The following is a 15,724-nucleotide window of genomic DNA, read 5'->3' as shown; positions in this document are numbered from 1 at the left end:
GGGAGGGGACCGCGCGGAGGGAGAGGGAGGAGCGCGAGGGGAGGACGCACGAGGGTCTGCGCCGGCGGGAGGGGGAGGGGAGGCGCCCGAGCCCCGCCCCCCAGCGTGTACCCCATCCCCGTCACCCCCTGCGCGGAGCAGGCGCTCTCTCACTGGGCTCGGGGTGTGCAGACCCCAGGGCAGGGCCTTGCAGATGCCGAGGGGCCCCTTTTCTGCAGGAAATGGGAAGGGACCGGCCTTTTCCCTTGTGGGTTCCCCTTGTTCAGGGAAACTCAAGTTCCCCAGTAGAACTCTGAATGTTGAGGCGCACAGGCTGAAACGTCCCCGATGTTGCTCTAGGTGTAAACTTTATTTTAGCTGGCGCTTTCAAACGTCTGCATTCTGTGGGCGACACCGGGAAATCGCAGTAAGACCAGCACGTGGCTCTGTCGGGAGGGCAATAGGCACAAACCCCAAGGCTCCAGGGAGCCCCGCCCCCAGGAGCCTCCGACCCGCTCTGGGGGTGCGGCTCCCGGCCTGCGGGGAGGGCGCGCGGATCTCTGCAGGACTTTCCTCCTCCAAATGCGGTCCCCACCACACGGCATCGCCTGGCAGTCAGCACGCGCTTAGCCAGAGCCGCGGAGCCCAGGCAGGGGGCCAGGCCCTCGGTGGTGGGCGCCGCTGAGCCTGGGCTGCCGAGTGGACAGGACCCCACATGCGCTCGGAGGCAGGGCTGCCACGCGGTGGAGGCTGGCCCAGCAGACAGCAAAGCAAGGCAGGACCTTTCTTAGCTGGTCGGTTTCCTTCCCGACGAGCGGGGATGGGAAGGCCCCAGGAACCTGGCGGAGTCAGGGCGGAGGCGCGGGGCCTTAGAGGACTAAGGGCGTGGGGTCCTGACCCGCTCTGTGGGGTCGCGGCCCCGGGCTCCTGGGGGTGCCCTCCAGGGGCTGAGCTGAGTGTGCTGGAGCTGTGAGAGCCCGAGGGAGGCGCCCGGCCGGCCTGCTCAGAGGACGGGCAGGAGATGAGAGGTGCTGGTGCAGAACCGAGAGGCCGCGCTGGTGACCCCACGACCCGGGTCGGGTCTGCAGGCTCGGCACCTGCCCCCAGGTGGGCGTCCCGCGGAGGGTCCCGAGCCCCACCTCGGCCACAGGCACCCGGACCGGGAGCCTCTCCCACCGCAGGGAGGCCTCATGTTGGGACGTGGTCGTTGGCCCAGGAGGACGTGGAGGACAAAGGCCCAAGACGCCTGTACTCTCAGAGAGAGTTTGCACTGATTCAAGTCTCCCTACTGGAGCTGGGGAATCCCAGAACAAAAGCCTGGGGCGCCCCGCTGGCCAGGGGCCCTGAGGGCCAGGCCAGGCCTTTGTGCGGCTCTCAGAGGCTGGGGAAATTACCATCACAATCTGGGCTCTGGGAGGAGCTGAGGGGAGAAGGACCTTCTGCTCCCGCTGGGGTCAGCCCCTCCCGCGGGCCGAGGCTGCGGGCCCCACAGGTGGGCAGGCGGCCTGGAGACCCTATGGGCCTGGGCCTGTGTCTCTGCCTGGTCCCCACGCCCTTGGCCCTTCAGGGAGTTGGGGACTTTGCTGTTTGAGATTAACTCCTCTATGGAAAGCCTTGCTCCCACAAAGAAGTCTGTGTCACAGGAAGCAATCCCAAGTGGCTCAGTGGATAAAGAAACTGCCGGCAAGGCAGGAGATGCGGGTCTGATCCCTGGGTCAGGAAGATCCCTCTGCCCCAGTATTCTTGCCTGGAGAATCCCATACACAGAGGAACCTGGTGGGCTACAGTCCATGGAATCGCAGAGGGTCGGATGGGAGCTACCGAGAGCGCACGTAGGTGACACCCAAGTGCGGAGGGCCACCCCGCCCCCCATATCCTGGGGTCCCCTGGGCATCTCAGCGTCTGCCCCTGCCCCCTGGGTCCAGGTCAGGAGGGGCAGCTGGGACACGCAGGAGGCTGGGTTGGGGGCCTGGTCCTCTGGAGTTCTGAGGTGACCCAGGGGCATGGAAGCGGGGTTCCTCTTGTGTACCTGGGGCCTCAGAGAACCAACCTGCTGGGAGAGACACGGGCGCCCCAGTCGCCAGCAGCCACAGCCTCCTCGCCCGCCCCTCCTGAGCTGCGGCTCCTTGGGGCTCGTTTCTTGGCTGCTGACCGGCCCTGCCCCACGGCCCTCCTCCGGGAAGCCAAAGGCAGGGCTGCTGGGTGACCCTCCAGTCTCCAGGGAAAGCTGCTGGGCGGGCAGGCGGGCAGGGCCCTGAGCCTCCAGCCAGGTGTTTATTCAGGCAACAGCGTGGCCCCAGGCCCGCGCTGGCCGCTGGGCAGTTCACCTTGCCCAGGAGGGGTCCCGGGGCCCCCGGAGCTCACCCCCAGTGTGGAGTCAGGCTGTGAACACTGATGAGATGGGGAAAGAGGCGCTTAGCACCCGGCCCAGCATGGGCAGGACCCCCGGGACCCGCGGGGCCACGGTGGCCCATGGTGAGTTAGGCCGCGCAGCCCTGGGTGGGGATGTGAGGACGGGCGGCTGAGTTCTGTCCCCAACACGCACCACCCCCCCGCCCCGCTGCCCCCCACCACACGCAGCACGAGGGTTTCTGCCCTGCCGCAGGGCCCCAAAGCAGAGCATCAGTTGAATTGTGTCTCCCCAAAAAGATATGTTGAGGTCCTGACCCCGGGTACTCTGGAATGTGACCTTTATAGACACAATTTATCTAAAATGAGGGCATCAGGGCGGGGCCCTCACCCAAGGTGACTGGCGACCTTGTGGAAAGCGGACGCTGAGACAGACAGGCAGAGTGGGCGCCGCGTGAGGATGGAGGCAGAGATGGGTCTCCAGGAGCCCCAAGGCTGGGAGGCTCGAAGCCCGAGGGAGCCAGGCTGACCTCCACCTGCGGTGCCTGGTTCTGCGGCCCCGGGACAGGGCGAGCAGACGGCAGGGGCAGTTTTAGCCCAGGCGGGAAGCAGCGCTGTGCTGCCTGCGGTCCTTTCACTCTGTCCTGTCCATGGGGAACGACCACCTCGTCCCTGTCCTGAGACAAGCTGCAGGCGCCACGGTCATGGCTCGTTTCCAGGTTTTTGCAGGGACAGAATGAAGGGACAAAGTCGGTGATTGAATAGTTAATCTCCCTAGGGGATGGGAAGTAGGAAAATACAGATGATCCCTGTAAGCTAATGACCTCTTGATAAAGCAGCTTGCTCCACCACAAACCCCCAGCAGAAGCGTGAGGCCCGAACTAATGAGACCATGGTGCATGAGCCCCACTTCCTGCCCAGGGAGTTCACTAAGGTAATGGTCCCCGGGCCATGCTTTCTGCACGCCTGTGAAACGGTCATCTGTGGACCTCGCTTGACCACGGAGAGACAAGAAAACTCCCCCACCCACTCTGGAGGAGGAGCTGATGGCAGCATGACGTCTACTCGGGAAAGACAAGGTCCTCCCCTCCTCTCCACTCCTCCTTTGATTACAAACCGCAGCCCCCTAAGTGCTCAGAGCCTCCCGGCCTTGCCCACCCACTTGTAAGCCTCACAAGCATCCTGTTCTAGTAAATCGCGTGCCGACCACATTGCTGTCACTGAATTCTCCTCGGCGCTGAGACCTAAAGGCCCGCTGAGACCTAAAGGCGCTCTCAGGAGCCGCCCTGAAATGACGCCAGGTGGCTTCAGTTTGCCACGTTCGTGTCTGGTCTGCCTTTCAGCCTGCTCTCGACACTAGCAAACTGTTTAGGTTCGTGCAAAAGTGATTGTGGTTTTACATTGTTGAAATTGGCTGTTTGGTATGGGAATACATTCTTAATAAATGTGACTATGTGATACATCATTTTAATGTGTATTTCTCGATTTATGTTTTTTGCTATCACCTTATTACTTGCTGTTTATTTTATATTTATTTTAGACTATGGAAATGATGTTAGACAAAAAAGCAAATTCCAGTGATTTTCTTGAGTTCATAATGGGTTGTAAAGCAGCAGAGACAACTCGCGTTCGGCCCAGGAGCTGCTAACGAACATGCAGCGCAGTGGGGGGTCAGGGAGTCCTGCATCAAGGCTCACATGAGCCTTGACGCTGCGGAGCGTAGTGGCCGGCCATCGGAAGCCAACAAGGACCAGCTGAGTGAGAGCCATCTTCGAAGCTAATCCTCTTACAAGTACAGAAGAAGTTGCCAAGGAGCCCAACATCCACCGTTCTGCGGCCGCTCGGCACCTGAAGCAAATTGGAAAGATGAAAAAGCTCAAAGAGGGAGTGCCTCATGAGCTGACTGCAACTCCAGAAAACCACTGTTTTAATCCCTTCTCTTAGTCTACACAACAATAATGAACTATTTCTCAGCCGTGCTGTGACATGTGATGAAAAGTGGATTTTATACAACAACCGGGACAGCCAGCTCAACAGTGGGATTGAGACGAAGCTCCAAAGCAGTTCCCAAAGCCAAGCTTGCGTCGGAAAAAGCCACGGTCACTGCTCGGCGGGCTGCTGCTGGCCTGACCCTCTACAGCTTTCTGAATTCCGGCTGAACCATGACCTCTGAGAAGCAAGCTCAGCAAACTGAGGGGACGCACCGAAAACTGCAATGTCTGTGGCCACACCAGTCAACAGAAAGGGTCAGCGGAGGTCACAGACGTAAGGAAGGGATGGAGGCCTTGCAGGGCAAGCTGTGGGCCTTAAGGGCGTCAGCTTCTAAGACCGGCTTAGGCCTGACACTGCCCACTAACTGTGAGGTTTGGTCTTTATATCCTGATTAAAAACGGGTTTCACTGGGCCTCTGTCGGGCTTGATTAGGGCTCATACCTGTATCTGGATGATGAATTAGACATTTGCCACCTGACTAAATGCTCCTGAATCAGTCCGACTGTACGTGATAAACATGCATGAAGGTGAGCATCTTCCCTGGGTAAGTTATTATGATGATGCAGTTTTAGGGGTGTCCTCTTAGTGCAAGAAAGGAACTGATAAATTGCATATTATTTCTAAGATTTTTCCCTGAAAGAGGAAGCTTAATAATTGCAGTTGATCACACTGGGACCCAGCCCAGTGGAATGAAGGGCTGTGTTCACATGCACACTGGTGGGAGCCGGCTGTTCACACCCGCACAGCCTCGGGCCGGGGTGCCCTCACTCACTTGAAAGGCAAGCATTTTTCTCCTAGCTGCCAGGGTCAGCGTGGCCACAGGTCCCTGTCACCCGAGGCAGGTGTGGACGCTGGACCCCAGCGGACAGCACACCTGGGACCCAACTCACCTGCGGCATCTACTTCCTGTAGACTGGCATGCTGGCCGCTGTGTGGTCTGTGACAGCCAAGGTCGCCCACTCGGGGTGAGTTACTTGCCCTTGCTTTGTGGTTTGGGAGCCGGGAAAAAGCCCCCAATTTTAGAATTGTGCCCGGTGAAGCCAGAGGCCTTCTGAGGGAACCGTCAGCCTTGAAGGGGCCACCCTGCCCCGGCCCAGCAAGGCCCTTTCTCAGGGTCCACCCTGGTTCCCCAAATGAGTCAGAATCCCAGGAATGAGACTGTGAGGATCTGAATGTTTGGGGGTCAGTTTTCAGAGACAGGAATTGCAGGGGTGGCAGGGGCCAGCAGAGGAAGCAGGCAGGGCTGGGTGGGGGGGCAGAGCTGCCAGGCCCCGCGCCAGGGGGCCTCTCGGGGCCTGGAGGAACCCGCTGGGGCAGGGCAGGATCCTCTTGGAGCTGCCCGGGGGCCCTGGGGTGTGGGGGCCAGGGTTTGGACTAGAGGAGGAGCAGAGACCCCAGGGGCGGGCGGGTCTGGCGGACAGTCCGGGGGCAGCTGGAGCAGGAAGGACAGGGCGAGGCACTGGGTGTCCTGTTCCGCGCCCTCCCCCCGGGCAGTTCAGGTGTAGGCCGGGGCCACCGCATCCCACACGTTCCTGAGAGGCTGCTCCCACGGCTTCATCCCAAACAGAAACACTCGCTGGCAGAGTGTTTACCCTGCAGCTCGTCTTAGCAGAAACTCAACACCAACTTCCATGATCTTTTTAATTTATAAAGAGACTAAACCAGAACTTTTTCTTCTTTATTGCAAGCAGATTCAGGTCTCCTGCCTAGATATTCTGCAGAAAAGTCCAATCATAATTAATATTATGAAGATATACTTTATCTACAGAAATAAAAGTTAAAAACAGTAGCATACAAAATAAATTTTACAGAAATTTAAGATTTGGTTTAATTCACCATTTAATTTTTCAAAGCAGATTAATAAATTATCAATTAAACATTACTGTTCAGAGGTTGATTTATTATCTTAAACACACCTACTATATTCAATAATTTAAAAATAAATTCCAGTATTTATGATGACAATACCTATAGATACATTTGTGTTAAATATATTTTTGAAGATTCTCTTTTATCACATTACATAATGAACATTTTAAACAGCAATGCAGACGCACATAATTTTAAGTCAGAGACAATATATGCATATTAAAATTCTGTATATTTTGATAAGGTAAAAAATAAAGCTATATAAACTGATCTTTAGATTTTTTCTGCAAAAGTAGAATCACACTTTAATAATACTCCAACACATCTTCATTAAAGCTTTGTTTATAGACATCAAAACGATTCTCACCCCCATTCATCTACCCTTTAACTTATTAAAAAAAAATGACAACAGAATGAATGCATTTGCCAGCTGACATTTTTCCTGTTTTTAAAGTTAGAAATGGGAAACTTCCAAAAGAAAGTGCATACCAAGCTGTTACACTGAGTTGTTAAATAAATACCATTAATTAAGATAAGCAGAAGTGGTTGCATCAGGTTATTCATAATCAGTGCAAAACAGATGAACTTAGTGGTTTTAAAGAAAAAGGCTGGAAACTTCCCTTAGGTTGCCCTGAACTTTTGGTTGATGCCCATGAATTTAAGAATAGTTAAACTGTGTGCGAGGCATTGCTGTAAGTTCAAGCTGCAAAGTCTCACAAGGCTACTAGGCGGCTGCGACCTGTCGCTGCGGAAGCTCCGCCCCCAGCGAGCCTCTCCGGGCCGCGCCTCTGGGGGTCGTTTGGTCTATGTCCGCCCGTGGAGTTAAGGGCACGGGAATGGGCTGACTGGGGTTCTAACAGGAGTGGCCGAGAGAGCGTCTCTTCTCCCAGCCGGGACGTGGCTGCAGCTGGGAGGGTCTGGCGGTGGTCCCGAGGGCGGGTCTCCTCCGGTGGAGTGGCCGCACAGACAGCTAGCTCTGGGGGGTGGCGTGGCGGTCGGGAACCAGACATCCGGACCAACGGGGGAAATGTTAATACGTGGTTATTGTGCAGCTGTAAGATTTTCAAAACCAAGGAAGATGCTTAAATTACTTGCTCTAAGGTCAGTTTAAGGCGAGTAAGCACTGCCCACCGCCAGGTGGGAGCCACACTGTCTTGTCTGAAATGTCCCTTCCCTGGTTCCCCGTCCCTCTCCGGCCTCTGGTCTCATGCCCCTGGTCCATCTCACATTTTCAGGCGCACTTAGGAACTTCCCAAACAATTTTAAGAAGACGTACTGGGGCGTGTAATGGTCAGTAACTGTCCTAAGGAGACTTGAATTATCCGAGGTAAGTGATAACCGTCTGGATACAGGCAGAAAGGAGACAGCGAACCGTCAAGAAGCTCCTATTTTAAGGCTGAAGGCTAGAAACTAAAAACTAAACAAAAAGCAGATGAAATTGCAATGAATGGTGAAGAAAGAGCAGAGCAAATGATCAGACTCTATGCCTTGTAACTACTCGCTACTGCCAGAAACACCAAAAACAAAACAGGTGCAGAGAATAAAGTCAAATCTGAAAATTCACATTCATCAGATATTGAGACATTCAGCCAAAACGTTCATCAGAATTTAAATGTAAAGTGGCCAAAATGTCTTCAACTTAAAAAATAAAAGCTTTAAAAACATACTTTAAAAATTAGATATGGTACGTTAACAAATAAAGGAATAAAAGAGATATAAACAGCTATGAAAATACTTCAGTGCAAAGGCAATTTTAAGATCTCTAAAAAAATACATTACAAAGAATTTGTTAACTAAACATACAGAGAATCTGCCCCCCACAGGTATGACATTTATACCCATTTTAGGTTCTTAAAAACGGCTGTAAAAACGCACACACCGCTGCTTGCAGGGTCTAGTGTGGGCCACACGCAGGCCGCGGGCCTGAGGAACAGCGAGGGGGCGGGGCCTCGGGAGGACGCCCCCACCCCAGCCTCACCCCCGCGGCCCTCACCCCACTCTTTGGTATGCGTCCTGCTTCCTCCGCGCCACCTGGGTACCCTGTTCCTGCGGTCAGCTCCTCCCCTCGGTCAAATCAGGCTCTCCCAGGTGAGCACCACCCCAGCGAACCACGCGGTCCGGGCGACGCGGGGGCGGACCCGGCGGGCTCAGCACGGGCCTCGGCCCACAGGGCGGCCTGCGGGGGCAGCGCTTGGCTTCCGGGTGACCCTCCCCTAAAACGCTGTCTGTTGTACCTTCTGAAGTTTGAACCTCAAACTGAAATGTTTTCCTTACGGACCTTTAAGGCTACGTCGAACGGGTTATTTCTAGAAACGGAGATTCCGTTACAGGAGAGCGACAGGGTTTACCGCGCAGCTGCCTGCGGGCGGCGTGCGGGCGGCGGCATTGCTCTTGGGTTTCCCGGGCCGCCCCGGCGACCCTGAGCCCGGCACGGATCTGGGGGCCCACGCGCCCGAGAGGCCGCTCCCCGTGGGGGTCTGAGCACCGCAGCAGAGGCCGGCCCCCGGCACCCAGACCCCACGCGTCCCCGCAAACCCCGAAACACCCTTCCCACAACAGCAAACCGCGCCTGCGCCCTCGGAGCGGGAAGGGGCACCTCTCGGAGCTTGTGCCTTACGGGCCAGGCCCCCCTAGAGGCAGCGGGGGACAGAGAGGGGGCTCCCTGGGCACGCGGGCAGCACCTCCCCCGGAGGGGCGGGGTCGGGCCAGACTCGCCCCGCGGTCAGCGCCACCACGCGCAGGTCTGGACGGCAGCCGTGGACCGGGCGGGGGGCCGGTCCTGGGGTGTCCGCCGGCCGCTCCGAAAGCAGAGGTGTCAGGCTTGGGAGGACGGAGCAGACCGGACCCCCGCCTGCGAGGCTTAGCCATGCTCCCCGGAGGTCCTGGTGTGGTGGCCGTGCCTGGAGCGGACCGAGACCCCCGAGCAGAAGTCCTCCCCTCGCCACGGGGCCAGGGAGGGTAGCGGGCTCGTGCGTGTCCTTCCCGGTCGCCACTCGGGGACGCCTGTCCCGTCTTCCTGCTCTTCCGGCCGCAAGAGCAGCACACGCCACGCGGCCCTTCGCGGCTGGACCCTTGCGTGTGGTCGCCCCTGGGGCCGCGGGTGGGAGAGACGGAGCAGGAGGGGCCCCGCGTTCCCTGCCTTCCAGGGCGCTGCCTGGGGCTGGAGACTACAGAGAAGCAAGTGGGTAACTCCCCAGAGGTGGTCCTGACACGGAGCGCGAGGTCTGCGGAAACAGAAAGGACGGTCAGTCCCGGGACCCCGCACGGACCCCGTCCAACACCCGTCGGAACCCAGCCCAGCCGCGGCCCTCGCTGCCCTGGCGGGGTCGCCCCCGAGCATAGCTGGGCCAGACACGGGGGCGGCGTGTGAACCGTCCCCTCCTTGCGTCCAGCGGCCCGCAGAAAGGTGTATAAACACGAGGCCCCTCCCCGGGCCCCAGGCTGAGTGCGGCTCCTCCCACCGCGCATCTCGCTGGACCGCTCCGGCCGCGGTCAGAGGCCCAGGTGGTCAGACTGGATGGGCAGGGAGGGGGAAGCCGGCCCGGAGATGACCGCTCTGGATGCTGAAGGCGCAGCTGGACGCCTGCCCCGGCCTGGCTCAGATCCCCTTGTTTATTCCACAAGGGGGTCTCTCCTGGAGGACCTCTCAGGTGGAGCCACGCCCACCACCGCGGATGAGAATGAAGGCCGTGTTCCGGGAGTCGAAGGACGCGGTGGGCCTGCGCACTGCACAGGTGTGTGTGCACGCACGCTCACACGCGTGCCTGGGTGTGCACCGCAGGCAGCCCCAGGCGGCCGGCCTCTCCGGTGGGCCACTTACCGGGGACGGACCCCACGTGTGGGCAAGTCTCTGCCACCGCGAACCTAACAGATGGCAGAGCTCTGGAGGAAACACAGCACACGGGCTGCCCGCGGGCGGCCGTTACCTATCCTCCTGCTACTCGCGCCTCGGCCGGGGCTCGGGGTCCGTCAGCAGCGGCCGGTCGGGGCTCGGCGCGGCGTTGGCCGGGGCTGGGCGGCTCGGGCTCCTCTGCAAGGCGAGGACAGACACTGAGCCCGTGCCGCACGCCCGGCTCCGCGGGGACGGCCGAGGGGTACGCGTGCGGGGAGGCCCGGCTCTCGGCGCAGCAGCGGCGATGGTCGGGGCGCGGGGCCCGGGGCTGACGGCCCTGCCGCTCACCCCAACCGTCCGGAAAGGGCGCTGCTCCTGAGGGCATGCGGGCCCCAGCGAGGAGCTCTGCACCGGCCACTCTGCCTGCCTGTCCCTCTGTCTGCACCTGCCTGTCCATCTGCCTGTCCCTGTCTGCACCTGCCTGTCCATCTGCCTTCCTGTCCCTGCCTGTCCGCCTGCATGTAACTGCCTGTCCGTCTGTTCCAGCCTGTCCCTGTGTCCCTCTTTGTTCTCCTGCCTGTCCGTCTGTTCCTGCCTGTCCCTGTCTGTCTGCCTGTCTACCTGCCTGTCCCTGTCTGCACCTGCCTGTCCACCTGCCTGTCCCTGCATCCCTGTCCACCCGCCTGCCTGCCTGTCCCTCTGTCCCCGTGTGCCTGCCCGGCCCTGTCCCTTGGCCCCATCTCCAGTCAAACAAAAGAACCCTGGCCTGAAGCTAGAATCCGGAGGTTGGGGCGTGGCAGGGCCGCAGGCCAGCGGGGTCCCGCGTTTCTAGTCGGAACACTGAGGCTTTCTAGTCAAGTGGTATGAATTTCTCAGTGCCTCCGAAGAAGGGAGCTGCAGGAGCTGGAGAAGCAGGGGTTGGAGGTGCAGATGCCGCTGGCTCGGCGCGAGGGGCAGGGGGCGAGGCAAAGCAGACCAGCGCGCGGGCGGTGGCTCTTTGCGGGAAGCACACACAGCTGTGCGTGCACACGGGTGTGGACGGAGTACACGCACATGTATATATAGATGCCATACATGTGTACGAACACACCCATGTTTACATGTGAGACCTGCTAGCCTCTGTGGTTTTCACTTTAACTGGACAGATGAAAAGAAAAAGCCACCCATCTCAAATGCAGCATGTTCCATGGGAGCACTAGCCAAGGGTTTGTTCCTTTAAAGTTTGGCCAAAATTGTCTGGTTTTGCAGCAACACCGCATGGACCCCGTGTGTGCTAAGCACTGGCTGCAGGCACCCGTGAGGCTCGCAGGCCTTGCCATCACAGCCGAGGCCACGGACACACGGAGCTCAGAGCCCTGCGCCAAGCAGCAGAGTCCGGCTTCTGCAAAGGCTCAGAAGCAAACCAGCTCTCAATACACCCCATCAATCGTCAGAAGATTTATTTTTAGCCCAGAGTTGGCATGATTTAACTGGTTTCACAAGCACCTCCTGTGACTTATTAAAATGTTCCTAATAATTTCATCCTAAATGTTTCCAACTGCATAAACATAATATTATGTAGTTTATTCTAATAAATTGACGCACCAGATTAAAAAAATTTTGATTGCCAATAATTACTTGAACTTAAAAGATGAACAATTATTAAAAGAAAAAAAAGTTGTTTTTTTTTTTTTTTTTTTGCTTTAGGCATTTTCCTGTTAAGCAAGCTGCCTGGTAAAGCGGTAATGTGTGCCCAGTGTGGGGACACACAAGTGGGGCATTGGGACACAGATGACTGGGAACAGATAAGCGTGTCCTGGAAGCCTTGGCTCCAGGCGAGAAGCCTCCATCCTGGGCGGCGGCCACAGAAAACGGTGTGACTGCTCCATGCTCCTGAGAGAGAGCCACAGATGCTGTTTAAGGCACAGGTGGAGTCTGTTTCTAAAAACAATCAGATATTTTTAAAAAGATAAGAGGGACTTTGGTGAGACAGCTGGCCCCAAACACACCTGTCCCATCCGCAGTCCAGGGGCCTGGCCTGAGGCTGCCTCTCCCCGGGCTGTGGTCCCGCCAGTCCTGTGGGCTCCACACGAGAGGCAGGGAGGACCTGCCTCTGGGCTCCAGGGCAAGGCCGGCGCTGACCCAGGAGCTGCCCCTGCCGCGCAGAGACAGGACCGGCCTCACGGCTGCCACCCAGTCAGAGGAACGCTGAGCCTCCTCAGGGAGGCCCGGGCGGCTGTGTGGGTGGAGATGGCCGGCGCCCACAGCCCCAGAGGGCCTGTGTGTGCGGCTCCCGAGCTTAACCGTCAGCCCTCTGTGGTCCTCCGATCAAGTCCCAAACATGCAGAAAGACAGAAAAGCATCACCTTGTTCCGTTAGAAAGTCAGACTGCTGGAAGTCTGAGAAAGCATAAAGACGGTGGGCTGCTCGACAGAAAGGCACTGGTTCCTAGTCTGCCGGTCCCAGAGGTCAGAGGTCAGAGGTCAGGAGGCCATGCACATCGTTAAACAAGATTTGGGCAAAGAGGCCGGAAGATGAAAGGAACCAGGGAGGGAAGAGACAAGAAAAGGCAGTGAGTTGGGGGCCGTACCCGGAGTCCCTGCGGCCACGGGAGACGTGAGCACGGCGGCCCCTGCAGTCCCTGAGGCCCAGCCCCGCCCGGTGGAAACCTCCCGTGCTCTCCCGCGGGCCCTTCCCTAGGATGGCCTGAGATCACGGAGCAACTCTTGTGAAGTTGCCGGTCGGGGGCGGCTCTAAGCCCTCTGCGCCCCCTGGCTGGGCACCTCGGGCAGCATCTGAGATCAGCCCCGGGGGTCTGAGAGCTCGCCCACCTGACCAGTCACCTCTGGGGGCGGCCAGTGCGGTGACAGAGGCTCCACCCCACAGCCGGCGGCAGCGGTTGAGGACTAAGACCAGGGGCCCCTGCGTTCCCCAGAGGGGCTCAGTCCCAGGATGGGGGGGGGGGGCGCCCTCGCCTGTGGTCACCCGCCCTCCTGTCACTCACACCTGCATGCCCCGCCCTCCTGTCACTCACACCTGCACAAGCACCGGGTGCTGCAGGTGGGCCAGGCATCTTGTAGAACGGCCTGCTGCGGCCTCTGCCTCTCAGAGCATCCCTCCTCCTCCCCGAGGGTGCACGGCAGGACAGGGGGGAGGGGTGCGGGGAGAGGGGTGCCGGGTCACAGGGGGGAGGGGTCACATGGGCGAGGGGGTGTGGGGCCACAGGGGGAGGGGGTGCAGGGGTGAGGGGTGTGGGGTCACAGGGGGAGAGGGTGTGTGGAGTGAGGGGGTGAGGAGGTACAGCGTCACAGGGGTGAGTAGGTGTGGGAGCACAGGGGAGAGGGTGTGTGGGGTGAGGGGGTGAGGAGGTGAGCGGTCACAGGGGTAAAGAGGTGGGGGATGTCCGCTCCCCAAGAGCTCTCTAGAAGCTCCAGGTCACATCTCTGTTTGAAGGCCGGCCTGGGCATCCTCAGCGTCTCACCCATCTCCTGAATCCAGAGTTCAGACTGTTGGAGTCCCCTCGGGAGCACAGAAAACAGCAGCCCTACCTACTCAGGACCAGAATTCCCCAAAACGAGGGCTCAAGTCGGAGCCACACTTCCTCCCTAGAAATAAAGCGACTTTACCTTCGAAGTAAGGATTAATCAAAAAACCTGTTTAGGTTCACACAAAATAATGTGCCTTTTGTATTGGCTTAATCTTTTTCCTCTTAATCTTTTCCTTATTTCAGGGGCTAGCTGACCAAATCTAAGCACTGGACATTTGGTTCAGGTATAAAATCATGTGTCACCGTGGAATTCGCTAGTAACACTGGACGGACCACCTTTCCTGCTGCCTCCCTGGCACCCCCCCCACGCAGTGCCCCCAGGGCTGCAGCCCCCCTGGCTGCCGGCCCCCACCACGGTGCCCCCAGCTGCGTCCCTCCCCCCCCACCCCGTGACCCGCCGCTCCCCCCGCCCGAACCCGTGCCCCCATGGCTGCAGCGCGCCCCCCCCCCTCCCCGGCCGCCGGCCCCGCCCCGAGCCGGCCCCGCCCCCGAGCCGGCCCCGCCCCGAGCCGGCCCCGCCCCGTGCCGGCCCCGCCCCCGAGCCGGCCCCGCCCCCGAGCCGGCCCCGCCCCCGAGCCGGCCCCGCCCCGTGCCGGCCCCGCCCCCGAGCCGGCCCCGTGCCGGCCCCGCCCCCGAGCCGGCCCCGCCCCCGAGCCGGCCCCGCCCCGTGCCGGCCCCGCCCCCGAGCCGGCCCCGTGCCGGCCCCGCCCCGTGCCGGCCCCGCCCCCGAGCCGGCCCCGCCCCCGGTACCTGCACTCGTTCGGTGGCGCTTGGCCACAGCTGCCTGCACAGCACCTTCTTGAGGACGTCGGGCAGCAGGCCGACGGTGACCAGCAGGACGATGGCCAGCCAGGCGGGGCCGCTGGACAACATCTGTATGAACACGTAGTACATCCTTTGATAACTGAGGAAGGGCCTGCAGTGTCCAGGGAAAGAAAACCACCGCACGGTGGCCCGTGAGGAGCCGGCGGAGCCCCCCGAGTCCGCACAGGGGGCCCTCTGCCCGGCGGGCCCACGTCCGTCTCTGACGGTCACGGTCCGCCCGCTGCCCTCACTACCAGCTCACCAGGGGGGCGCCCCCCACAGCCCTGCGTGACTTTGCCCTGAAGGCTGGCGAGCGTGCATGAGAAAAGGAGGGCGGAGTCTATGAGGCCATTCCAAGGGGGGAACAAGCCCCAGAAGTTCAGCTTCAGAACAGCAGGAAAGACTTTTAAACATGAAACGGGGTGTTTTGCTCAATACCTATTAATAAAGAGAAGATAGTGTTCTCATCAGCAGAACAGCTAAACACAAGCTTATGCCAAAATAATTTTTTAAAATTTCTATAAAAATACAGAGAATGAAATGACTTCCCTGCCAGGTAGGCCAGGAATGCCTTTGGAGACGGACAGTGAAGTGAAAGTAACAGTCAGTCCTGTCTGACTCTGTGTGACCCCATGGACTGTAACCCGCCAGGCTCCTCTGTCCATGGGATTCTCCAGGCAAGGATACTGGAGTGGGTTGCCATTCCCTTCTCCAGGGGATCTTCCCGACCCAGGAATCAAACCTGGTTCTCCTGCATTGCAGGCAGATTCTTTACCATCTGAGCCACCTGGGAAGCCTTAGAAATTGGCAGTGACTGCACTAAACTTGAGTCTCACAGCTTCACGCTCCGAAGTGTCCAGGCCCAGGAGCTGGCCAGGAAGTTTCTGGGGGGCCTCTCTCTTACACAGCCACTTGGAAAGCTCACTAGAGCCACAGGGATCTCTGGCCAGGAGTGGGGTGGCGAAAATCCACCAAGAGCTGGTCTGGCTTTCCCGACATGCAATGCACGGACTGGCCACTGGGGGTCAGCAATGGAGCGGCCGGCGGGTGGATTGGCGTCCACGCAGCAGCCTCCAAGCAGGGACCGGATGGACCAGGGGCCTCTCCCGGGGCTGGGGGCTGCCTGCCCTTCCCCTCGAGCTCTGCTCAATAGCGGGGAGGCCAGGTGGCTGGGACACTGCTTCCGGCCTCACGTCTGGGCGGGCCTGGGGCCTGGCTCACTGCCCCCAGCGGCAGCCCTGCTCAGGATGTGCTGCGCCTCACAGGTGGGGTGGGGGTGGGGGGATCACAGGAGCCCCCGTCAGTGTGTGACAGGTGTGAACAAGCGCCCAGGGGCCAGGCGTACATGCCCGCCTGTGATATGCCCCGGGGGA

General features: G+C 59.3%; 1 protein-coding gene across 5 annotated transcripts in view; it reads right to left on the bottom strand.

The window, feature by feature from the left end:
• Positions 1-5,985: 5,985 nt before the first annotated feature.
• The window catches only part of ATP11A (ATPase phospholipid transporting 11A), a 103,585-nt gene continuing 93,846 nt past the window's right edge, over positions 5,986-15,724 (bottom strand). For 2 of the 5 annotated variants that reach the window (XM_061133522.1, XM_061133523.1), the window contains exons 28-30: positions 14,298-14,463; positions 10,116-10,219; positions 5,986-9,413 (exon numbers count right to left, since the gene is read on the bottom strand). In XM_061133522.1, the coding sequence (XP_060989505.1) occupies positions 10,127-10,219; positions 14,298-14,463 (259 nt within the window). In that variant the 3' untranslated portion in view covers positions 5,986-9,413; positions 10,116-10,126. The other 3 variants (XM_061133525.1, XM_061133526.1, XM_061133524.1) reach the window with 3 other exon arrangements.

This window comes from Dama dama, chromosome 30 (genome assembly GCF_033118175.1).
Source record: "Dama dama isolate Ldn47 chromosome 30, ASM3311817v1, whole genome shotgun sequence".
NCBI classification, from domain to species: Eukaryota; Metazoa; Chordata; class Mammalia; order Artiodactyla; family Cervidae; genus Dama; species Dama dama.
The sequence above is the reverse complement of the archived record's forward strand: the minus strand, read 5'-3'. Positions and strand labels throughout refer to the sequence as shown.